Raw genomic sequence first — 25331 nt, 5'->3', positions numbered from 1 at the left:
TGGGAACCAGGAGGTAGGCTTGAGTAGCAGTGGCCCAGGTCAGGGAGAAGCACAGGCTTGTTGGAGCTGACAACCGCAACACACAAAGTTGGTTGATTAGCAAGTTGGTCTGGGGTCATCTACAGACCAGGAAACAGGCCAGGCGATCAGAACCTGATCTTACTTAAATCATACCACCTGGGACTTCTTAAGCTTGGGATACTGCAGTCTGGAAACAGTGCCCCACTTTAAGTAGCTAAAAGTCAAGTAAAAGAAAGGCAAGATGAGCAGACAAAGAAAGGTGAGGACCATAGAAAGTTCCTTTAGTGACAAGGAAGATCGAGGTGTACCCTCAGAGGAAGATGTCGACGTCAGGGCCCCTATATCTAAAGCTTCCAAGAAAAATATGAATTGGTCTCAGGCCACAGAAGCACTCAAAAGGACTCTGAAGATAAAGTTAGAGAGGTAGAGGAAAAAATGGAAAGAGAAATGAGGGCGATGTAGCAAAGACATGAGAAAAAAGTCAACAGCATGAAAAGCCAAATTGGCCAAATGGAAAAGGAGGTACAAAAGCTCTCTGATGGTAGCCAGCTAGGTGGCGCAATGGATAGAGCATCAGCCCTGGAGTCAGGAGGACCTGAGTTCAAATCCAGCCTCAGATACTTGACACTTACTAGCTGTGTGACTCTGTGCAAGTCACTTAACCCCAACTGCCTTACCAAAAAAACAAACACACAAAAAGCTCTCTGACGAAAATAATTGCCTAAGAATTAGGATTGAACAAATGGAAGCTAGTGACTTTATGAGAAACCAAAACACAATAAAGCAAATCCAAATGAATAAAAAAATAGAGGGCAATGTGAAATATCTTCTTGGAAGAACTGCTGACCTGGAAAATGGGTTCAGGAGAGATAATTTGAAAATTATTGGTCTACCTGAAAACCATGATTAAAGAAAGAGCTTAGACATCATCTTCCAAGAAATCATTGGAGAAAATTGTCCTGATATTCTAGAAGCAGAAGATAAAATAGAAATTGAAAGAATCCACTGATCACCTCCTGAAGGAGATCCCAAAAGGAAAACTCCTAGCCAAATTCCAGAGCTCTCAGGTCAAGGAGAAAATATTTCAAGCTTCCAAAAGAAAGAATTCAAGTACTGTGGAGCCCCAGTCAGTATAGCACAAGACCTAGCAGTTTCTACATTAAAGGACCAGGGGGCATGGAATATGATATTCCAGAGGGCAAAGGAATTGGGATTACAACCAAGAATCACATATCCAGCAAAAGTGAGTATAATCTTTCAGAGGAAAAATGGGACTTCAATGAAAAAGAGAACTTTCAGGTATTTGTGATGAAAAGACCTGCACTGAATGGCAAATTTGACTTTAAAATACAAGACCCTAGAGAACCATAAAAAATTGGAGTTGTGGGACATACCTGGGGTCATGCAGTGGGTGACTGCCTTGTGTCTAAGGCCGGGTTTTGGCTGGGATCCCCCTGGGTCCAGGGTGGATACTTTGTCCACTGTGTCACCTAGCTGCCCCATGATGACATCTTTAGAGTAAAATTGAGGGTGAGAGGAATGCATTGGGGGAGGGGAAAGGGCAGAGGTAGCATGGGGTGAAATCCCACATGAAAGAAACAGGAAAGGGCTTGTGCAGCGGGGGAAGAGATGGGGGGAGGAGCAGGGCAGTAAATGAATTTTACACTCATCAGAATTGGCTCAAAGACCTCAATCTCATAAGAATTGGCTCAAGGAGGGAATAACATATACATTCAATTGGGTGGAGCAGTCTATCTAACCCTGCAGGAAAATAGGAGGGGAAAAGGACAAAGAGAGAGGGGCAAAAGAAGGGAGGGGATATTGGGGGAGGGGACAGACAGAAACAAATGCCTTTTGAAGAGGCATATGGTGAAAGAAGATAGATAATAGAGTAAATATCAAGAGGAATGGAATAGGATGGAGGGAAACAGTTAACAATAGTAATCATGAAAAAGAGAAAAGGGGGAAAAATTGTACAAAAAAATATTTATAGCAACTCTTTGTGGTGGCTAAGAATTGGGAATAAAGGGAATGTCCATCAATTGAGGAATGACTGAAGAAGCTGTGGTATATGATTGTAGTGGAATGGTATTGTGGTATAGGAAATGACAAACAGGATGATCCCAGAAAAACCTGGAAAGACTCATATGAACTGATGCATAGTGAAGTGAGCAGAACTGGGAGGACATTGTGCATAGTGACAGTAGTACTGTTTGATGAGCAATTGTGAATGACTTAACTACTCTCAGAAATACAATGATCCAAGATAATCAATCCCAAGGGACTAATGAGGAAGCATACTATCCACTCCCAGAGAAAGAAGTGATGAAAACAGCACTTGTGGATTGTACATATATAACCTATATCAGAGTGGTTGATGCCTTGTAGAGGGGAGAGGAAAGGGAGGGAGGGAGAAAAATTTGGAACTCTAAATCTTATGAAAATGAATGTTGAAAACTACCCTTACATGTAATTGGAAAAATAAAATAAATGTTTGTTGCACTAAAACAAAAACAAAAACAAAAACTAATCTTCCTTCAAAACTACTCTAAACAGTAGGTACATCTGCTTTGCTGCATAAACACAGTATCAAGACTCAAAAGGGTAGAGGCAGGCAGAGTCACTGGAAATCAGTGATAGTAATAGTGGTGGGTGGCCCTGGAAATTCATGCTAATCAGAATAGATTTTTTTTGTCATGAACTCTTCTGGTAATCTGGTGAAACCTACAAATCCCTTCTTGGAATAATGTTTTGAAATGCCTAAACTAAAATATATAGAATTACAAAGGAAACCAATTATATGGAAATATAGTTATCAAAATATGAAAAGCTTCAAATTCAAGGACTCCTTAAAATCTACCCATGGTTCTGCATTAAGAAACCCTAACATAGAGAAACCCTCCTATGGCAAGGAATTGCTAAAATAGAGTTTATGAGATGCAGGGTGGGGGAGAGAGTTTGGGTAGAAGACACTGGAAGAAATCTTGGTTCAAGGATATACTATTTCCTTGGACTAGTCAAATACTAGTCCAAATACTCTCATTCCCAACCCTAGGATTTTTTACCCCAAAGGTTTTTTCTATGACCAGGAATTGCTCTCCCTAACTCACTGTACAGCCTCTTTGAGTTCCTTAAAATATTTACCCTCAGTAGGGATGGCATCAGATGAACAATTCTGTAATTCACTCCTTTTGATTTTGTAGTGGTATTATGGCAAAATCTGATAAGCTTTCTGCAGATAGATTAGGGTGAAGGGCACTCCTATTTCCTCAAACCTAATAGATAGATTCTGGACTAGTACCAGGAATAAGGATATCAAGGGGTAGGAACAGTTTACAGAAACACCAATCAACTTCACCCCACTCCCCCAACAAGTTGTTTGAAAAAGGATAAAAATAATGGGAAAAAGGGAGAAATACTACCTCACGGTGTCTTAGAAGTTGTTCCAAATCTCTTGCCATTTGATTCTTAATTTGTACCAAAGCTGTCTTTTCTTTATGCAAATTACTGAAAGAAAAAAAAAAGAATATTCAATATTTCTAATACTGCTTGAAGTCTACAATAAAACCATATAAAATCAGAAAATGTAAAGGCAATGATCCTTTCTTTACAAAGTAAATTTATATAATAAAAATTTTAAATCAGATAAAAAAGCTCTTACATTTATGATTTATTTATCCATTTGTTTATTAATTTATCCATTTATTTATTTATTTATTCATTCATTTATTTTTGGCAGGGCAATGAGGGTTAAGTGACTTGCCCAGGGTCACCCAGCTAGACATTTATGATTTATAAGACCATCTAACTGATGCATGAATTCTTTAACAAATTCATTGTTAGTATGAATACTTTTCTAAAACTATTCTTTTCCTTATACAAACATTTCCCCCAAACAAGTAACTAAGCCATTGTAAGAGAGCAGTCCCATATCACCACTTCAATAATTAGAGAGACTGAAATTCTTAACTGAATCAATCAATTGTGGTCAGAATTAAGAAGGCCTAGCATTCCAGACACAGGAGACAGTTCAAATGCAGAGTTCAGAGATGGAGAGTCATTTGTGAGAAGAAGCAAGTAGGCCAATGTAGTTGGATCACAGAATAAAGGGAAGAGAGTAAAGTACAAGACTGGAAAGGTAGCAAGGAGCTAAGTTCTGAAGGGCCTTAAATTCTTGAGAGAGATGATACTGGAGGTAATGGGCAACCACTGGAATTAACTGAAGGGGAGGTGAATGGTCAGATTTGTCCTTTAGGAAATTATATGGCAGCTTGGTGAAGGACAGATTGGAGTGGGAAAAGACTTGAGGCAAGGAGAGCAATTAGAAATTGTTTTTTTTTACAACAGTTCAGGTGAGAGGTGATAAGGGTTTGTACAAGCATGGTGGGTGAAAGAAAGGAACATATATAAGAAAGGTAATCAAAGTGAAATTTTGGACATAAATTGGATATATAGGGTGAGTATTAATGAGAGTGGCAGAGTTTGGGAGACAGGGTGACTTGGAGGATGGTGATACCTTTGGCGGTAATAGGAAAGTTGCGAAGGAAGAAGGTTTTGGGGAAAGATAATGAGTTATGTTTTGGACATAAGGTGCCTAGCTGACAGACAATTTGAGATGTTTGAGAGGCAGTTGGTGGGGCAAGACTGGAGCTCAGGAGAGAGATTAAGGCAGGATATATAGATAAGAATGTGGATTATATATGGAAATCATCTGCATAGAGATGACAGTTGAATCCAAAGGAGCTGATGAAATTTCTGAGCAAGATAATATAGAGGGAAAACAGAGGACCCAGGATAAAGCCTTGGATGAGTCCTACAGTTAGTAGGAAGGACCTGAACCGAGATCCAGCAAAAGAGACTGATTAAAAAGCAGTCATACTGATATGATGATTATCAGAAGAGAGTAGTATCAAGAAAACCTATTGACAATGCCAAAAGTTGTAGATATGCCAAGAATGAGAATCTAAAAAAGGTCATTAGATTTTATCATAGATAACTTTAGAGAGAACAGTTTCAGTTGAAATATGAGGTTGGAAGACACACTGCAGAAGGTAGACAAAGCTGCCTACAATCAGTGCTTCCATGCACATTTACTCCCTTCTTAACTCTATAGTCTGGACTCCACCCTTTTCCTTCAATTGAAAATGCTCTCACCAAACACTCCAAATCTAATGGCCTTTTCTTAATCCTAATCCATCTTAATCTTTCTGAAGTCCTTCATCAACCAATCTGAGATAGGTTATTTATGTACAATCCACAAGTGCTCTTTTTATCAGTTCTTTTTCTGGGAGTGAATAGTATGCTTCCTCATTAGTCCCTTGGGATTGTCTTGGATCATTGTATTGCTGAGAGTAGTTAAGTCATTCACAATTGCTCATCAAACAATACTGCTGTCACTATGCACAATGTCCTCCCAGTTCTGCTCATTTCACTATACATCAGTTCATATGAGTCTTTCCAGGTTTTTCTGGGATCATCCTGTTTGTCATTTCCTATACCACAATACCATTCCACTACAATCATATATCACAGCTTCTTCAGTCATTCCTCAATTGATGGACATTCCCTTGATTCCCAATTCTTAGCCACCACAAAGAGTTGCTATAAATAATTTGTTTTCCTGGAGATAACAGGGAACCACTGGAGTTTGCTGAGTGTGTGTGTGTGTGTGTGTGTGTGTGTGTGAGAGAGAGAGAGAGAAAGAGAGAGATGGTCACTTGTGCTCTAGGAAGATCAATTTGGAATGGGTTGGGAGAGACTTGAGGTAGGAAGACCAGCCAGAAGGATACTGTCATAGTGCAAATGTGAGGTGATGAACACCAATACTAGATTGGTTGCAAGGTCAGAGGAGAGGAGGCATATACCAGAGATGTTGTGAAGGTAGAACTGATAGTAATTTATAAATGATTGTGTATGTAAGAATGTAAGAGTGAGGAGTCAAAGATGACATCTAGGTTACTCATGTGGAAAGATGGTGCTATTCTTGAAAATAATAGGGAAGTTAGAGGGGGGTTTTGGGGAGAAAGGTAATGAGTTCAGTTTTGAACATGTTTAGTTTAATATGTCTATGGGACATCCAATTTTACATATCTAGTGGATAGTTGAAGTCAGAGAGGTTAGGACTAGGCAAATAGATCTGAGAGTCAATTGTATAGATCTGATAATTAAATCCATGGGAGGTGAGATCAACAAGTGAAAGAATGTACAGGGAGAAGAGAAAGAGAACCCAAGAGAGAACCTGAAGGTGCCTACATGGTTAATGGCTATGATCTGGATAAAGACTCAGCAAGGAGAAGGAGCAGTTAGGTAGGAGTAGAAACAAGACAGAGTGATGTCATAGAAACCATAGAGAGAAGATAGTATCAAGGAGAAGATGCCTGACAGTGTCAGAGGAGGAAGAGGGCTTCAGAAGGGGAGGATTGAGAAAAGGCAACTAGATCTAGTGATTAAGAGATAAGCCTTAACTTTAGAGAGAGCGGTTTCAGTTGAATGAAGTAACTTGAAGCTAGACTGCAAAGTTAAGAGAGTAGGAAAGAAAGTGGAGGCACCTATTGTAGATGGCTTTCTTAAGGGGTTCAGCCACAAAAGGGATGAGGGAGGATAAAAGTTAATGGAGATTGATGGATCAGGTGAGGTTTTTTTGAGGAAGGAGGAGACATGGGGCATATTTCTAGGCAGTAAGGACAAGCCAGCAGACAAAGAGTGATAACATGCTAGTTAGTGAGAAAGTAAGAATGATAGAGGAGGCAATCTTCTGGTGAAGACAGGATAGAATAGCATCATGTGTGCTGCTTAGGCAAGGAGAAGGACCTCCTCTTCATGTAAAATATGTGAAGGAGATGGAGATACAAAAAATCATCTGAGTGATATGAGATGAGTAGTAGTAGTAGGAGGAGGAGGAGGAGGGGAGAAGACAGAAGTTTTTGTGAATGGCCACAATATTTTCAATAAAGTGAAGTATGGTTCTTGGCTGAGAAGGTAGACGGAATTTTAATTATGTTATTGTTCTTTCCATTTATATTTTTGTGGTCATGTATATTTTTTCCTGGTTTTGCTTACTTTACTTTGTATCAGTTTATATAAGTCTTCTCATACTTCTCTGCATCTATCATAGTCATTATTTATTATTTTAGAGTAATATTCCATTATATTCAAGTACCACAATTTGTTTCTCCTACTTGATGAGGATCTCCTTTCTTTCCATTCTTTTGCTACTACAAAAGTGATTTGTCTATAGAAAAACAGATGTGAAATAGATCTTAAATCTTAAATAGATTATTAAAGAAAAGAGAAACCAGTGTTTAAAAGTTATTCTAAAAGTTTTTAGCATTTAAGTGAGAGAAACAAGAATAGACAACAAAAAGTTTGATGTATTAATTTAAATGTAAGGGAACAAGAGTCAGAAATAGGATGGTAACTATGGAAATAGAACTGGAGGGGCAAAGTCAAGAGATTCTATAAAGAAAAAACTTCAGGATGTGGTAACTGATTTAATGTAGGGAGCAAAGGACAAAGTAAAAAAAAAAAACTAAAAAGTAGCTCAAAGTCTTGGGAATGGGGAACAAAGCATTATCACTGATGATAGCAAGGAAAATGAAGGTGGCAGTTTAGGATAGAGGACATGATAAATTGCAGGTACTGATGGAACATCTAAATGGAGAAGTCTTTCTGAGATACAAGCAACATTGTTACTTATTTCCCAAAAAACAGAATATAATGTTGGAACTTAATTTTCCATTAAAGAACTTTTCCTGCCTTTCACAGAAATCCATGGAAGAACTGAAGAAGTGAGAGAAATACGCTTACTTAACATAACTTGTGATTGCCTCAAATGTTATGAGCCTCTAAGAGCATAAATCCTCAGGTAAAAAGAGGCATACTGGCAAGAACGATCCAATCAATAAGGGAATCGTACATTTTCCCTCTTAAGAATATTTATGGCTAAAAAATATATAATTTTTCTCTTACAAGAGCCATGTATAAAGTTCTGGACTTGGAGTCAAGAAACATGTATTACAATTCCACCTGAGACATTTGACATCTGTACAATGATAAACAAATTACTTAACTTCTTGCCGTCTCAGGTTCTTCATCTGTAAATTGTAGATGATAACTGTATTTCTTATTTCAAAGTGTTATTGTGGAAAAAGGTTCTATAAACCTTAGGGCATTACATGGTATGAATTACCATTGTCATTATTAATAATACAAAGTATAATCTGGGATTTGATAGTATTTAGGTGTTGCCCAAACTAAAGGAAGAAGAGCACTTAAGACTAATGTGGCCTGATTATGTAGTAAGCTGGAAAAATAAATGAGAGGCTGGACTATCAGTCTTAGAGGTGTCTCCTCTGTTTGTTTGGGTTTTTTTGGTGGGGCGATGAAGATTAAGTGACTTGCCTAGGGTCACATAGCTAGTAAGTGTCAAGTGTCTGAGGCCGGATTTGAACTCAGGTCCTTCTGAATCCAAGGTGGGTGTCTTATCCACTGCACCACCTAGCTGCCCCTATCTCCTGTAACGATTGGAATAACGCCACCTGCTGGATACTTACTGTAGAAGAGTTCTGCCCATGAAGGGAAGGTCTTTGAGGGCAAGACCAGGAGTCAGGAAGTGACGCGGACTAGTGGGAGGAGGAAGGAAGAGACTGGCGCTCAGTCTCGCTCTCTTTCCTCTGGACTCTGGTGGAGAGCGGAGCTAGAAATGTGCTCTCCCTTTAATAGATAGGAATCTAGGCCTTTTTCTCTCTCTTTACCAAATTCTTATTCTCCTTAATAAATGCTTAAAAGTCTAACTCTTGCTAAAGTTTATAATTTATTGGCGACCACTCATTAGATATTTTAGACAGACAAGCTAGAATTTTAGCCGTTAACAGATGGCTGACCACGAAGAGGAAAGCTAACCCTCAGTCTTCTTCTGATCTGCTGGTTGGGTAAGAAATTTCCCCTCCCTCTCCCTTTAACTGCTAAGTACTGGTGTACTGGCTGTGTTTTTCCTTTGAATTTTTTCGAATGGACCTTTTAAACTCCCTAATTATCCTATTTTTGATTTTGGTCTGTTTAACCAGACAAATGGGAGATAAGATCATGTTAATGCTTTGTTTTTGTGGATTTTCTATTTTTCTTTTTATTTTTGTTAAAAGAGCCAGCAACTTACTCACACAAGGAAATATCTCTCCCTCTCCCAACCATGCTTTTTCAGAGAAACCTGAAGAGATTCCCGCAGCTTTTCCCAGTTCTAACACTAATTGTTGCTCTAATTTTGCATGCCTGGAGGCAATGACCCACCCTCTAGAAGCTTTTAATTCCCTAGCACCTGGAGGCAAAGTGGGGGAAGAGGAATCCAGGCCTGAGTTCAAAATCAAGTCTGATTCAAATTGCTCTGGTCCCTCCCCTCCTCTCCAGACCCCACCCTCTACTCCTCCTATGGCCAAGCCCATTGCTTCCCCTGCCTGGGAAGTCCAGAGATCTGATGCGCATGCTCAACTTTTTCTACCTGCATTTGCAGCTTCAGGCTCAGCCCTTCCCCGGCCTGGCTGTGCTTTTGAGACAATCTTAGAAAACTCTTTAAATTCCAGATATGCTCGTTTTGTTCATAATTTTGCTAACCTGCTTTTGTCTTTAATTAGTAATCTTATAAAGCATTTGTATGGTGAAAAGACTGACAGACAATATAGAGGGGTTAAAGAAGAAAAACTTAAGCTGAATAAGAATGACAATCAACATAGTTCAAGACTCTGCCTCTTTTGCCATGGAAGGGTATATATTTTACAGAAATGTAGAAGTAAGCAGCAAGGTATTGATATGAGTATTGGGGATTTTAGATATTGGAATCAAAGGTGTTCTGAATTCACTCAGAGTATTAATATCAGTTCAGAGGTTACATAGGATTTCTATGCTATTATATATACATTTTGAAATTAATGGTATGGGTTTATTTTCATAGAGATTTTAATGCTTTTGAGATTGTGTCTTATACTTAGTTTCTAAAACAAGGAGAATATTTGTAAAAGCTTTTTATAGTCATGTGATCAAGTTTATATTTTATAATACTCTTATTGATATTAAGTTCATATTCATTTAGATTTCCTTAGTTTGAATTTCACTGTATTTTATTGTTCCATGTGTATTTTCTTCTATTCATTCATCTATCTAATTTTGAAACATCGCAAGATGGTTTTGATTTCATAATACAATGTTAATTCTAGGAGTATTGTGCTCCCATATTCTGAGTTGTTTGTTTTTGTTATTTTTTTTTCTCAACTGATTATTTGATCAAACTCTTTAAAGCATTTCCCTGGCAAATTGTTTGCCATGGCAAGTGTAAATTGATTCTAGAAGTATTATTTTTGATAAGCATATTCCAAAAAAAAAAAAAAAGAGGGGAACATTTGTAAAAGTTGTCTTTGAGATTGTGTTGTGCTTTAACTTTTATTTAAATATGTTCAGATTTTTCAAAAAAGTAATTGTATACTAAGTAAAAAAAAGGGGTATTATTTGAAATTGTTGCATAATTATATATTGTGTTCTGAGTCAAGATGTATTCACATTTTTTGCAATCATTTATTATCCTCAATTTTTAAATCCATATGAGACTTGGATTATGGGAACTTATCATTTAAGACATTAATTGCCTTTATTCTGAGTTATCAGATGCCAGTTGGCCAAGATGCCATCCAATCACAAGAGGAATACATGCAAGAGCAGACACTGAATTGTCACATGAGGGGAGACATGCATGAAGTCAAGGTATGGCCGAGGGAACGGCTTTTGACTAATGTTGAGGTTGGATTCTCTTGGTTTAATATTTTATTTTATTTTTCCCCACAATATTGTACAGATGGCTGGAAGTATTCATCCCACCCATCTTATTCTACGCCTGGCTTCTATGCTCCCTCCTATATGCCTGATGCCATGGACATCTCAATCCCATGCATCTGATTAAGTCTGACTCAGTTTCCTCCAATATGTTCGGTGGCATGGACATATATTCCATCCACCTATTTTAAGCCTGGCATACTGTATGGGCAGTACATATTGCTCAAGTGTGGGAATGCTCATATCCCATCATTTCTCTGTTCTTTTATGGTAACCCCCATAATTATCTCAGGTGTCATGATAAATACAGTGTTGAATTTGGCCTTGACACCTGTTACCAATTATATTAGATTTTTTAAATTTCTCATAATGGCATGAGGATGATTAGGCAGATGATGCAAAAAGTGATGAAACAAAGATAAAAATTATTTTGAAAAATTAATATCACAGCAATTGTCTTCTCAATTACCCTCCATAAGGGGGGACTATAGTAATATTATATAATATATAATAGTAATATTATAATTTTAAAGAATGTTTCAATTTTTGTTTTATTATATGTTTCATGTGTAACAACTAAGATTCTGAATTCCCTTAGACATGTTTTTGAGAACTTTCATTGTTGGATTTGATTATTGACAAAGCTATTTTAAAGTTGTGTTAAGCTCAATTTTGTAGGAAATTTTCCTGGCTGATTACCAGCATCCACACATCAACCCCTGAAAAGACTTCCATTCCACGACTACACCTAGAGGACATCTGAGAAAAGACTTTCAGAGACTTTAAATGAACAGTTTTGATTTGTTGTTTTTGTTGTTTTTTTTTCTCTTTCTGTTATAATATACACCATCTGTAACATGTATTCTCTGCAGAGGCCCTCCCTTTGCAAGACTAATGTCAAAGCGTCGGTTCATGAGGACAAAAAAAAAAATCGCCCCTCTGGACAAAACTTTCCTCTCTTCCTTTTCTATATTGTTGTTCACATATTATTAGTTAGCAATAGTTATTATATTCTTTTTACTGTTCCGTCAAGGAAACATTTTGTTTCTTGAGGAACAACAGGGGGGACTGTAACGATTGGAATAACGCCACCTGCTGGATACTTACTGTAGAAGAGTTCTGCCCATGAAGGGAAGGTCTTTGAGGGCAAGACCAGGAGTCAGGAAGTGACGCGGACTAGTGGGAGGAGGAAGGAAGAGACTGGCGCTCAGTCTCGCTCTCTTTCCTCTGGACTCTGGTGGAGAGCGGAGCTAGAAATGTGCTCTCCCTTTAATAGATAGGAATCTAGGCCTTTTTCTCTCTCTTTACCAAATTCTTATTCTCCTTAATAAATGCTTAAAAGTCTAACTCTTGCTAAAGTTTATAATTTATTGGCGACCACTCATTAGATATTTTAGACAGACAAGCTAGAATTTTAGCCGTTAACACTCCTCTGTTTTAAAGGGAAAGTCTTTTCTATTTGCTTTGTAGTTTAAAAAAATACACACAAACTAGAGACTGTAATAACTGGTGGACTAAAACACATGATTGATCAAAATAAAGTATTCAATATGCTCACTATATTCAAGTCAGATACATATATATATATATATACACACACACACATATATATAAAATGATTCCTCATATTTAGATTTTATTTCTGTGTTGCCATTGTAAGAGCAAAGATAGCTTTCCTAAGGTTATGATAAGAAGTTGAACAAGTACTTATTTTGTTGTTTGGGGGTCATAATTTTCAATATTATTCAAGGATAATGACCTTCTGAAGGCCCAAGAATGGATCTTTCTTGATAGGATTTTAAAGAGAATCAAGATCATCAATAAATAACTGAAGCAGAACACTGCCTCATACATACGTCCAAATAAAATTCTGAGTATAAAAATTAGTGGAAAGAACCATGCCCATTCAAATCTGAGATAATCCTGAAAAAAACGGGAAGCCTTAAAATTTTAAAACATCAAGTTAGCTGAGCTATAGTAGGAGGTTTTTTGGAAGAACTGGTAATTCCAGGCCTTTGGAAGTAAAACTTAACCTTTGATTCCTTAAAGGCAACAAAGAGCTTCTACAAGAGGTATTGCAGTCTGAGTGCCCATGTTAATTGCAATTTTTTTTAATGCTTCTATCTGTACCACTGACTCAACTGTGACCTAAAACAACACAATCTCATTTGCCTTGGTTTCCAAATCTGTAAAAGTGAATAATAATACTCATACATCTCAATGGGTAATGTGGATTAACTAATTAATGATTATAAAAACCTCTGAACACATAAAACTCTCTATAAATACTATGTAGTATTATGACTTTGGATGAAAAAACAGGCATCACAGCAAAATAGTAATTAAACACCAATAAAGGTAAACAGCTCAGCAGAAAAACCAATAGACGTTTGGAGTCAGGCGCCAGAAAGCCTACTGATCTGAGTAGTTGAAAAGGACTGTGAAGAACTCGGGAAGCTGAGTGTCAGCCTGGGTAAGCATCCTAAAAGTCACAGGAAGGACCTGATGCTTCTTTTATCTGTAAAATTCTGCTTGATTTTATGCCGTCCTATTCACGGAATCCCTTTTTAAGAAAATCCACATACATACCAGTATGCAAATTAATTAAACTGCCAGGTAATAGGAACAGAATGTTCAAAGCAATAAAGCAATCTGATTGGATAATTCCACTGAAACAGTCTATGCCTGATGATATTTCTTTGTCCCACAATGAAATAAATATTCTGTACTTAGAGGTTAAACATTAAGGATAAATTTAGATTACAGAATCAGGGATTAAGTAGGGAAGTGGACTTTAAAACATCTCTTTTCCACATTTAGTCCTTGTAACCAGTTATTAGATATTTGGAAAGCTGTCATATTTGCTTGTATATTTTCAAAATTTATATAGTTTTCTAAGGTACTTTTCATGTTAAATCATCAAATAAGTATGTAAAGAACAGATTACTTTCCTATACCACTTTGGTTCATTTCTATTGGATAAAGTGACTGGGATACTCAGTGTTCTTCCTCTATGCATTTATAAGCAATGACTCAGTAGAAATTTAGCCGGTATAAGATGTATTTCATAACAGTGGAAACTTACCTTTTAAAAATAAAAACCTTTTTTTTGTGTGACTCACAAAGCAGCCACAAAACAAATCTCCTTGTAAGCACATCTACCTTGAGCAGTATATTACATACATAATTGTTCAATTCACTGTTAATTATTACTCAAACACTCATGTTTATGGCTCTGTTTCACCTGCTCTATGAAAACATATTCCTGTTATATTGCTCCTTCACTTCCTGGATCAATATACTCAGGCTGATCCTTAAAGGAGAAGCTCACAATGTAGTCTTTTATTCTTTAACTGGTAGTTATAAAAAAAATCCTGAGTACTAACACCAGGGCAACAAAACTTATGCTAATTATTTTTCCTTCCCACACATATCCTAGCACTGAGTTAGAATCAGTCTGTTTAACTCAGGTGGAGGGAGAAGAAGCAACATCACTTCTTTTAAGATATGCTTTTACTTTAGTTGTGAGGGAATTTAAAACATTGATAGTAATGTCGCTGGTATTCACTTTTAAAATCATTTTAGTGAAAATTCAGCAAGCCAGTTATCTGCTGGATAACTTTAAATAATTTTTACATTTTTAAAGAAAAATTTAAAAATTGCTCAGTTTAATTTTATTTTGTATTCCTTGGATACAAAGTGAGACTTATTATTTAGATAAAATATTTAAAAATCAGTACATCAGGGTCCCCAAACATTTGTGGTAAGGAACTATTAGTCTTCTCAGCCAATAAGGCAAGGAGAAGTGGGTTTGGGATTTGAGAATGCTGACAGACATCAGACTAGGGGATAATGAATAAAGTATTTAAAATTTTCAGGTTTTGGGAAAAGAATATTCATAGTGTTTAGACAGGAGAGTGAACGCAATTGCCTTAGTTTTTCAAATGAAAGCGATCACAAACTACAGTGGAATATAGTTATCTTGTGAAATGGTAAGAGTCTTGAAATGTTGCACAAGACTTCTGGTAGTCTTGCAATATATTTGCATAGCAAAGGCAGTTTAATTGTAAAGAATACAAATATTTAGCATGAAACATTTTATGGTGGTTGATTCCATAATAAGTATAGCTTTTGTGATGCATATGACTGTCACAAGGTGAGGCTGATGATGTAATCTTGGGGATTATACATATGTACATGCCTACCTTCATGTTGAGAAATATTTCTAAAGCTGAGATTACTTTCAGCATAAGATTTTTTGTAATTAAGAATAAAACTACTGATGGTGTTGATGTTTCTTAAGTAACAAGGAAATTCATTGACTCATATCCAAATGAGAATATTCATTAGGCACAAATAAAAAACTTTGAGATAACCTATTTTAATTTTTGGCTACAAAAGTGATTTCCTAGAAAATAATTAAAGAAAGGTTGTTTCAACAGCAAAGAAGATCCAATATTTACTTAACAGTTGCTTTTATGAACATGTCTTGTGACATGATTACAATCCTCAGCTTTCAATAGAAATGATTCATTTTCACTTACAAAATCTTGACTAAATGCTTGAGAGTAAAGTTCACAGGAAGAAGGCCTTATATCAGTACACAATCCTATTATTGTTAATGAAGATTATGTTGTTAATAAAATTATTAATAAATTCCTTCCTAGCTATTTTACTTTCTTTCTGCCCCCCACTCCCACCCTCTGCCCTAGGAACAGAAAGCAATGCTATAATTTACTGGATAAATGACTCTGAAACTTAACTTACAGAGATAAAAAATAATAAAAGGAAATATTTGATAGTATACCTTTTAAACTATTAGTAACCCATTTTCTGCTATCTGTAAAAAGTTTAAGAGATGTTATAGAGATTGTTCTAGTTTTTAAAAGAATACCTGAAACTAAGGCTTTTAAAAGTTTAAAGCAGAAAAGTACTTTATATCACATTGTTAAGTCGCCAAAAACAAAACCAATGTATATTAGAAATAAAGAGTTGCATTGGTGGAGATATTGTGTGGAAAAGTAGCCTGTACTATTATACTTTTGGTATGAAAACTGAGGAAACCTGAGTTCAATAACATTTTTTTCTTGTTGTCTTTTGATTTAAAAAAATTTTTTTTCCAATCCTCATCCCTATGATAACTTTGTTTCCCATACTTATGGCTCTGTAAATGTTTTATTCAGAAATGGTGAGGGACAGGGAACCCTTTTAGTAACTTTAAACCCTATATTATTTTATAAAATCAAAACCTTATGAATCTCTTTCTTATGTACAGTAATACCTTTTAATTTCAACTGAAAAGAACTAAAAATATGCTATTATTCCTTCAATTCAATTATTTTATTTTTATTTTTTTTTGCAGGGCAATGAGGGTGAAGTGACTTGCCCAGGGTCACACAGTAAGTGTCAAGTGTCTGAGGCCACATTTGAACTCAGGTCCTCCTGAATCTGGGGCTGGTGCTTTATCCACTGTGCCACCTAGCTGCCCCCACTTCAATTCAATTAAACAAATATTCACTGAATACTTACCTGATGTCAAAACTAAGATGAGAATTACAGGGATACAAAAGTGAGTAAGGCATATTCTTTGTTTCAACTTGGTGGTGAAATAAAGGGTGACAACAACATGATACATGAAAGAGGAGTAGATTGGGAATAAGGAGATTCACGTTTTAGTCTTGACTCTCTAATTAATTAGCTTTGTGACTTTGGCCAAGTTCCTCGACATTTCTGGAACTCTTTATTCTCTGGTCTGTAAAGTTGGTGTTGGGGTGTGTGTGTGTGTGTGTGTGTGTGTGTGTGTGTGTGAAGGGGATAACTGGGATTACATTACCTCAAAAAATCATTTTACTCTAACTTTCTATAGCTCAATGACTTTATGACAAATGCAAACCATGATAGGGTGAGGAACCAACACGCGGTAACAGAAAAAGGTATATTAGCAGTCAGCAGGTTTCAGGTAGAGTAGCTTTATTGTATGCTGTGATACTGAAATTGGGTCAGTCACTTAAAAGTTCTTTAAAACTCAACTTGCTCATCTATAAAATAAGGGGAATGGTGAAAAACTTCTAAGGTCTCTTCCAGCTAAAAAATTCTATAGATCTAAAAAAATAACTCTAACATAGGGCAGATTGTGACAGATTCCATGAAAAGAGGTAAAATTAAGTGCTATGGAGATTTCCAAAATAAAGAGATTCTATCCAGTTGGGCAGTATCAGATAAGGTTTTGTGAAGGAATGTGTTAAACTATCAAAGCCTGTGGTAGTTTTTGTTTTTTTGTCTAACTGATCCTAGCCATATATAAAACTATTCTCTTTTTTCTAGCTATATGTTTCTCTAAATATATGCTTTTATGTGGTTGATTCCTATACTCAAGTGTAGGATTTTACATCTACCCCTATTAAATTTCACCTCATTATATTTGGCCCATTGTTTGAGCACTGGATCAAAGAGTTTGAAACTGAGAGGGACCTTAGAAATCATCTGTTCTAGCTATCTGATTTTACAGATAAGGTAACTGAAGCCCAGGACAGTTTAGTGAATTTCTCAAGGTCACACCAGTAATAAGTGACAGAGTGAAGATTTAAACCAATGTCTTGTGATTTCAAATGCATTGTTCTTTTTATTATAAGCAGATGCCTCACTTGATACCATCATCCAAACTATTAGTCACCCATTTTGTGCCATGTGTAAACTTGAAAAGCATGACATAATAACCTCATTAAAGCCATGGATAAAAATCCTGAATAGCATAGGGTGAAGGGCAAATCCTATGGGTACTACACTAGAGATTTTCTACTAAAATACATTGACCTATCCATTAATAATTATTGTTAGGGTCTATTTATTCAAACAATTTTCATCTATGTCAACTGTACAGTCATTTATCCTATGTTTAATTCCTTTTTTTTTCAGGATAATGAGAGAAGCTTCTTCAAATGCTTTACTAAAATCTAGTTGTACTATATATCATTTTCTTTCTTTTTTTTTTTTTTGGTGGGCAGTGAGGGTTAAGTGATTTCCCCAGGGTCACACAGCTAGTAAGTGTCAAGTGTCTGAGGCCGCATTTGAACTCAGGTCCTCCTGAATCCAGGGCCAGTGCTTTATCCACTACCCCACCTAGCTACCCCTAGTTATACTATATATCTAGAATTATCTGAATGTACCATTTTGGTAGTACTATAAAAAAAGGAAATGAAATTAGACTGGCATGTCTTATTTTTGATGAAGCCATGATGGCAAAGGATTTGACAATCAAGAGGTCACTGATGAGGGGACAGTAAGTATTTTACATACCACCTTCCATGTGCCAGGCACAGTGGTAAAGGCTTTTTTTACAAACTTTATCTCATTCAATCCTTACAACAATCCCAAGAGGTAGGTGCTATTATTATTCCCATTTTAGAGTTAAGGAAACAGACAAATAGAGGTTAAGTGACTTGCCCAAGGTTACATAGCTAAATAGTATCTGAAGCTAGACTTGAACTCAGGTCTTATTGATTCTAGGCCCTTGTGCTCTATCTATTGGACCAGTACTGTCTCAAAGTTAATGGCAATTTTAGCGGTGCTGGTAGATTAAAAGGGATTAAAGAATAAATGGATTACAAAAAAGTAATGAGTGTAAATTGCTCTTTTGAAAGATTTGGTGATAAATCGAGGAAGACAGATCTGATGGTAATTTATAGTAGGATTGAGAGAAAATAATTTGTGGATATTTAAGAACCAATAGGGGGCAGCTAGGTGGCGCAGTGGATAAAGCACCGGCCCTGGATTCAGGAGTTCATGAGTTCAAATCCGGCCTCAGACACTTGACACTTACTAGCTGTGTGACCCTGGGCAAGTCACTTAACCCCCATTACCCCACAAAAAAAAAATTAAAAAAAAAAAAAGAACCAATAGAAATTATAGGCATAAGAGAGGGTGAAATTGTGATGGTATCAAGAACTCAGGTTAGTCATGTTTGTTCATTTTAACTACACCTACATCACCACATGGCATTTCTTTTATTTTGAGTTGATGAACTATTACACTTTGGTTAATTCCAAACTTTACTCTCTTTAAGTTCCTCAAATTCTATAACTTTGTTCATGCTTTCCTGCCTCCCCATCACTGAAATCCATTTGTCCTAACCTAATGTGCACAAGTCTATCTATATACAAATCTAAACACTTGAATGCAATTGCCAGTCCATTGAAGGAAGGGAGCATGTCTTATATCTGTATATCCTCTAACCTGGCTCAGTTTAAATACTATGAATCTGTAGTGGATCAAATTAGCATGGTTTCTTAACTCCCTCTAGAAACTCAGCAATCCAGGAGAAATGTCTATTGAATTAAGCTGGGAGGTTACACACGGCAAGAATTGGCAAGGTAAGAAGGAAAGGTCAAAAAGGAACACAGGTGTCGAATAAAAATTTGTCATGTTCAACTGAAAAAGATTTAAGGGATCATAAATGGGGTAAGTTAATTATTTGTGGTATCAAATAAGATACCAATTTTGATAATTTAATTCCATTTGATTAGGAATTTTTTTATCATGAAAATGATGAGGTGGTAGGGAAGGTCTACTAGTTCATGTGCAGAATATAAATTTTACTAAATGTAATACTTTTATTCAATAAAGTACCTTTAAAGCAAAGATGACCCAGTAAATAGCAGCAGGAAGTACCTCCTTCCTATTCTGGAATACTTCTATCTGTCTGTCTGTCTACCTATCTATCTATCCTTAGAAAGCCCAGATTGGGGGCAGCTAGGTGGTGCAGTGGATAATGCACTGGCCCTGGATTCAGGAGGACCTGAATTCAAATCCGGGCTGAGATACTTGATGCTTACTAGCTGTGTGACCTTGGGCAAGTCACTTAATACCACCCCACCATTGCCCTTCAACAAAACAAAAACAAAAATAAAACTATGGAAAGCCCAGATCAAGATCTCACATCTGGATCCATTAGATTTTTTTTTTTTTAATTTTTTGGTGAGGCAATTGGGGTTAAGTGACTTGCCCAGGGTCACACAGCTAGTAAGTGTTAAGTGTCTGAGGTCGGATTTGAACTCAGGTCCTCCTGAATCCAGGACCGGTGCTTTAACCAGTGTGTCTCCTAGCTGCCCCCAGTTGGTAATTTTATGCTGGGTTTCTGATCATTTTTGATGATTACTATAGTGTCCTTTATTGTCTAAACGCAAATCCAACACCAATTTAAATCATTCTAAAATCTTCATTTTCACACAATGTATTTTTGTTGAACAGCATTTAAACTTGATATCTTTATAGTTGCATTTTATATTTATAATGTTGCCATCATTCAAATAGAATTATATTTAGCTGTTTTACCTGACATCCATTTCAAGTTGAGAAATACGTTCACTTTGTTCCCTGATCTTAGAATCTCGCTGACGAACAGATTCAATGAGATATCTGTATGGTTGCTGTGTTTGGTCTAACAGGGAATTGGCTTTTTCAAGCTAAAGAGAAAGAGATTATTGCATTAAAATTTTGTGAATACAATAAGTTGCAATCATGTACTAATGTTCTAACAGTTAACTGAATCCATCTGAAAACAATTTTTGAAAATTAAATTTTGATATTTTTACATTGTTTACATTTTCCCCAGTAACTTTCCTTTCTCTTCATATTAAACCATCCATAAAAACAAATGATTTTTTAATCATAAACATTTTTATTTAAAGTTTTTTTTTTAAGTGAGGCAATTGCAGTTAAGTGACTTGCCCAGGGTTACATAGCTAGTAAGTGTTAAGTGTCTAAAGCCGGATTTGAACTCAGGTCCTCCTGACTCCAGGGCCGGTGCCCTATCCACTGTGCCACCTAGCTGCAGAACTACTGCTTTTGACACTCTCTAGCATATTACTGCCCTTCCTAAACTGTGGCATGCAGAATTGAACATAATGCTCCAGGTATAGTCTGACCATGTCAGAGTACAATGGGATTATTACTTCACAAATTAAAAAAAATTCTTATATTCCTTTAACATAGTTCATGCTAAATATCAGCATTATATTAAGGAAAGTTCTTCACATTGGCCCCATCCCACCTTTTCAGACTTATTCTAAAATTCTGTGCTTTCATGCTTTATAGTCTATCCAAACTGACCTTAGGATGCAAGTTCCTTTTCACTGTTCAATGAAAACTTATGGGAAAACTGGAAAGTAGTCTGTCAGAAATTAGATTTAGGTCAATATTTCATACCATATACCAAGATAAGTTCCAGATAGATACATGACTTAGCTAGAAAAGGTCATCATAAATTATAGGAACAGGGAAGGAATTTCAGATCTATGGATAGAGGAAATGTTCATGTCTAAACAAGGGTGCATCATAGAAGATAAAAAGGACAGTTGATTACACAAAATTATAGTATTTTTGCAGCTTTTTGTTTTTGTTTTAACTTTTGAAACATTTAATTGGAAATTTTTTTTAGTAAAATTATCTGACAGAGTTCTCACTTGCGTGATCTCTAGGAAACGGATTCAGATTTAAAAAAACAGAAGCCACTCCCCAATCAGTAAGCAGACAAAGTGTGTGAAACAAGGCAGTCATCCAAAGGAGAAATCCAAGCTCACCAAAGCCACATGAAAAAAATGCTCTAAATCACTAATAATCAGAGAAATGTAAACAACTCATAGGTACCTCCTCATGTCCATTAAATTGGCTAAGCTGACAAAAAAGGACAGTGACAGACACTAGAAGATCTGTATTGCATTGTTGCTGTAGTTGTGAATTGGTGTGGTTATTCTGGAAAGCAATTTGGAACTAGATCCAAAAAGCTATTAAATGGTGTGTTAACCTTCTACCCATGATCCTGTTTGTTATGCTATAAGTGACGAGGGGGATGGCTTCAGAAACACCTCGGAAGACTTGTGATAAACTGATGCTAAGTGAAGTGAGCAGAACCAGGAGATTGAATGATACAACAACACCACTGTAATCAACTTTGGAAGTCTTGGGAATTCTGACGAACCCTAATTCCAAAGGACTCCTGGTTCACCATGCAATCCGCCTCCAGACAGAGAAGGGGTGGACCCAGTGTGAAGATCAAAGCATTTACACTCTTTTCTTCCTTCCCTTCTTCACACCTCCTTCCTTTCCTCAGCTTTTTGTAAAGTCTCATCAGACAGACATCTTGCTTTCTTGCTCTTCTTTTTCTTGGGAATATTCCTGTACAAAATTGCAAACCTTTGTCTATAGTTCTTCAGGCACTCTTTCTACCAGATCTAATCTCTTAAATCTATTTATCACCTCCATTTCATATTCATAAGGGATGTTACTGAAGTCATATCTATATGTCCGATGGTTTCCCCCACTTCCTTCAATTTAAGTCTGAATTTTGTCATAAGAAGCTCATGATCTGAACCACAGGCAGTTCCAGGTTTGTTTGTTTGTTTGTTGCTTTTTTAGTGAGGCAATTGGGGTTAAGTGACTTGCCCAGAGTCACACAGCTAGTAAGTGTTAAGTATCTGAGGCCAGATTTGAACTCAGGTACTCCTGACTCCAGGGCTGGTGCTCTATCCACTGCGCCACCTAGCTGCCCCTCCAGGTTTTGTTTTAACTGTGTAGAGCTTCACCTTTGGCTGCAAAATATATAACCAATCTGATTTCCAAACTGACCTTTGGGTGATGTCCATGTGTAGAATCACCTTTTGGGCTGTTGAAAAAGTGTGTTATGACCAGAGAGTTATCTTGACAAAACTCTATTAGTCTCTGCCCTACTTCATTTTGTACTCCAAGAGATCAATTCTTCCTAGAGCTTCAATTTTGGCCTCTTCAGCACCAGTGGTTGGAATATAGACTTGTATTACTGTGATGTTGAGTGGTTTGCCTTGGATTTGAATGGATTTCACTCTGTATATAAATCATAGTCGAAGCTATGCTTTTTCTAGTAGCAATGTGTGTATGCAAGAGGTAAGTACCACAGAATTGACTCTTTGTTCTTTGTGGTGCTGGAGAAGACTTTTGAGAGTTGCTTGGAGAGGAAAGAGATCAAATCAGCCAATACTTAAAGAAATTAATTGATTCAGGCTATTCACTGGAAGGTCAATACTGAAACTGAAGCTTAAATACTCTGGCCACATACTGGGAAGATGGGACTCATTGGAAAAGACCTGATCTTGGAAAAGATTGAAAGCAAAATGAAAAGGGGTTGGCAGAGGATGAGAGGGACAGACAGTGTCAAGGAAAAAATAAACATGAAATTGGACAGACTTCCGAGAGATAATGGAGGATAGAAGAGTCTGGTATGCTATGGTCCCTCAGGTCATGAAGAGTCTGACACAACTGAACAATAACAAATTTGACCCTGACCAAGTTTCTAAGTGCTAAAAGACCATAAATTTCTGTGAAGGTACTGATCTGTACAGTTCGAGGGAAATTCTTCTGAAGAGTTCTTACACCAGTGAAATAAGAGGTTCAGCCTCATTCCAATGAAGGCATTCATACACTTACATACATATGGTACATTTATCAAATTTGCAGATAACAAAACACTTGAAGTGATAGATAACAAGGATGAAAGAATCAGGATCTCAAAAGATTATGACATGTCAGAATGATTATCATCCAATTAAGTAAGGAATTTAATAGTGATCATCTTCATAAGTACAAGATAGGGGAAGGCACAACTGGACAGCAGTTTATTTTCTTTTCTTTTTTTCTTTTTGCGGGGCAATGGGGGTTAAGTGACTTGCCCAGGGTCACACAGCTAGTAATTGTCAAGTGTCTGAAGTCGGATTTGAACCCGGGTACTCCTGAATCCAAGGCTGGTGCTTTATCCACTGTGCCACCTAGCTGCCCCTAGCAGTTTATTTTAAAGTGATCTGAGGGCTCTAGTAGACCACATACTCAATATGACTTAAGAGTGAGTAGCCAAAAAGGTTATTGGGATCCTATGCTGCATTAAGAGTAGGATAGTGACCAGAATGTGGGAGGTGTTAATTTCACTGTTAAAGTCAATTTTGCTCAATTCTGGATGCCATATTTTAAGAGAGATGTTGATATTTGAAGAGTGACCGGAAGAGGGGAATCAGGATGAAAAGGTGGCTTAAGAATATGAACGTGAACACTAGGTGAAGGAAAATGGGATGTTTAGCCTAGAGAAAATAAGACTTTAGGATATCTTAAGACATGTGGAAAAAGAGATTAAATAGAAACTTCTTGGATCCAGAAGGTGGGAATAGTAGCAATGGAAAGAAGAAATTTAGAAACTGAAAATTTAGGCTTGACGTAAGAAAAACTTCTTAACAGTTTGAACACGGAAAGTTTGGAAATGTGGAAAAAGATGCTTTGGAAGGAAGTAGGTTCCCCCTGGAACAGTGTATAGAGTGCTAAGTGTGGAGGCAGGAAGACTTGAGTTCAAATCCTGCCTTAGACATTAGCTATGTGACCCTGGGAAAGTTACTTAGCTTTAGTTCCCTCATCTGTAAAATGGGGATAATCATATATCACCCATCTCCCAGGGCTGATGTGTGGATCAAGTGAGATGGTATTTGTAAGTGCTTAACTAGTTCCTTAGATACTTAACCAGTCAATAAGTCTTTCCTTCCTTCCGTCCTTTTTATTTTTTTTTAATTTTTTTTTTTTTGCAGGGCAATGGGGGTTAAGTGACTTGCCCAGGGTCACACAGCTAGTAAGTGTCAAGTGTCTGAGGCTGGATTTGAACTCAGGTACTCCTGAATCCAGGGCCGGTGCTTTATCCACTGCGCCACCTAGCTGCCCCCTTTCCTTCCTTTCTAGAGGTCTTCAAGTGAAGTGTGAACGATCATCTATTCGAGGCAGGAAAGTATTATAGTGGGGATGTGGGAGAAGGCAAACGTTGGACTTGATGGTCTCTGAGGTGACTAGTTGTTAGTAGATTTTTAGTCAAATGTGGTTATGCATAAAAATGACCAGTTCTAATTCAATAACATCAAAAAATTTATGAAAATTAACCATAATTATTTAAATTCAATTTCTAATTTTATGAAATGTTTCCTAACTTTTAAAATCATACACTTAGGTCTAAAAGAACTATTGAAATATCTCTAATATACAACCCATTACTTTATTTCTCCTCTGGTAAAGTACAAGTAATATTACATCACTGTTGATCATAAGGTTATACTTGTTTAATATATTGTTTGTGGGTTTAATTATCCTTCTGACCCAACTATTATTTATTTATTTTTCAATTTCCAAGGTAAAACATTTAGGACATAAAGGTTCTAAGTGAACATAAACACTAGATTTTCTTCTTAAAATTTAAAATTACTAATCAACTGTTAACTGACAAATTTTATTATTTTTTTCTAGGCATGTCAAATGACCATATAAGGTAGGATTTGTGCCAAATAAAGCTCTTTAGCGTAGGACATATTTATCCCAGCTATTAATGTTTGGTAAACAAGGTTATTATTATTATTTATTTAGTATTTATAGCACTTTAGTAATAGTATGTTACCTTGAAAATGTACTTTCATAAGTATGATATAAATCATTATTATTATTTC

The 25331-nt window shown here is 36.5% G+C and overlaps 1 protein-coding gene across 1 annotated transcript in view; it reads right to left on the bottom strand.

Moving 5' to 3' along the window:
* Window positions 1-25331, bottom strand: part of PIBF1 (progesterone immunomodulatory binding factor 1) — a 276844-nt gene that overhangs the window by 53041 nt on the left and 198472 nt on the right. Inside the window, 2 exon segments of the mRNA XM_043990666.1 lie at window positions 3444-3528; window positions 20167-20297. Coding sequence (XP_043846601.1) covers window positions 3444-3528; window positions 20167-20297 — 216 coding nt within the window.

The sequence above is a fragment of the Dromiciops gliroides genome, chromosome 3 (genome assembly GCF_019393635.1).
Source record: "Dromiciops gliroides isolate mDroGli1 chromosome 3, mDroGli1.pri, whole genome shotgun sequence".
NCBI classification, from domain to species: Eukaryota; Metazoa; Chordata; class Mammalia; order Microbiotheria; family Microbiotheriidae; genus Dromiciops; species Dromiciops gliroides.
This window is presented reverse-complemented; position numbering and strand designations above follow the sequence as displayed.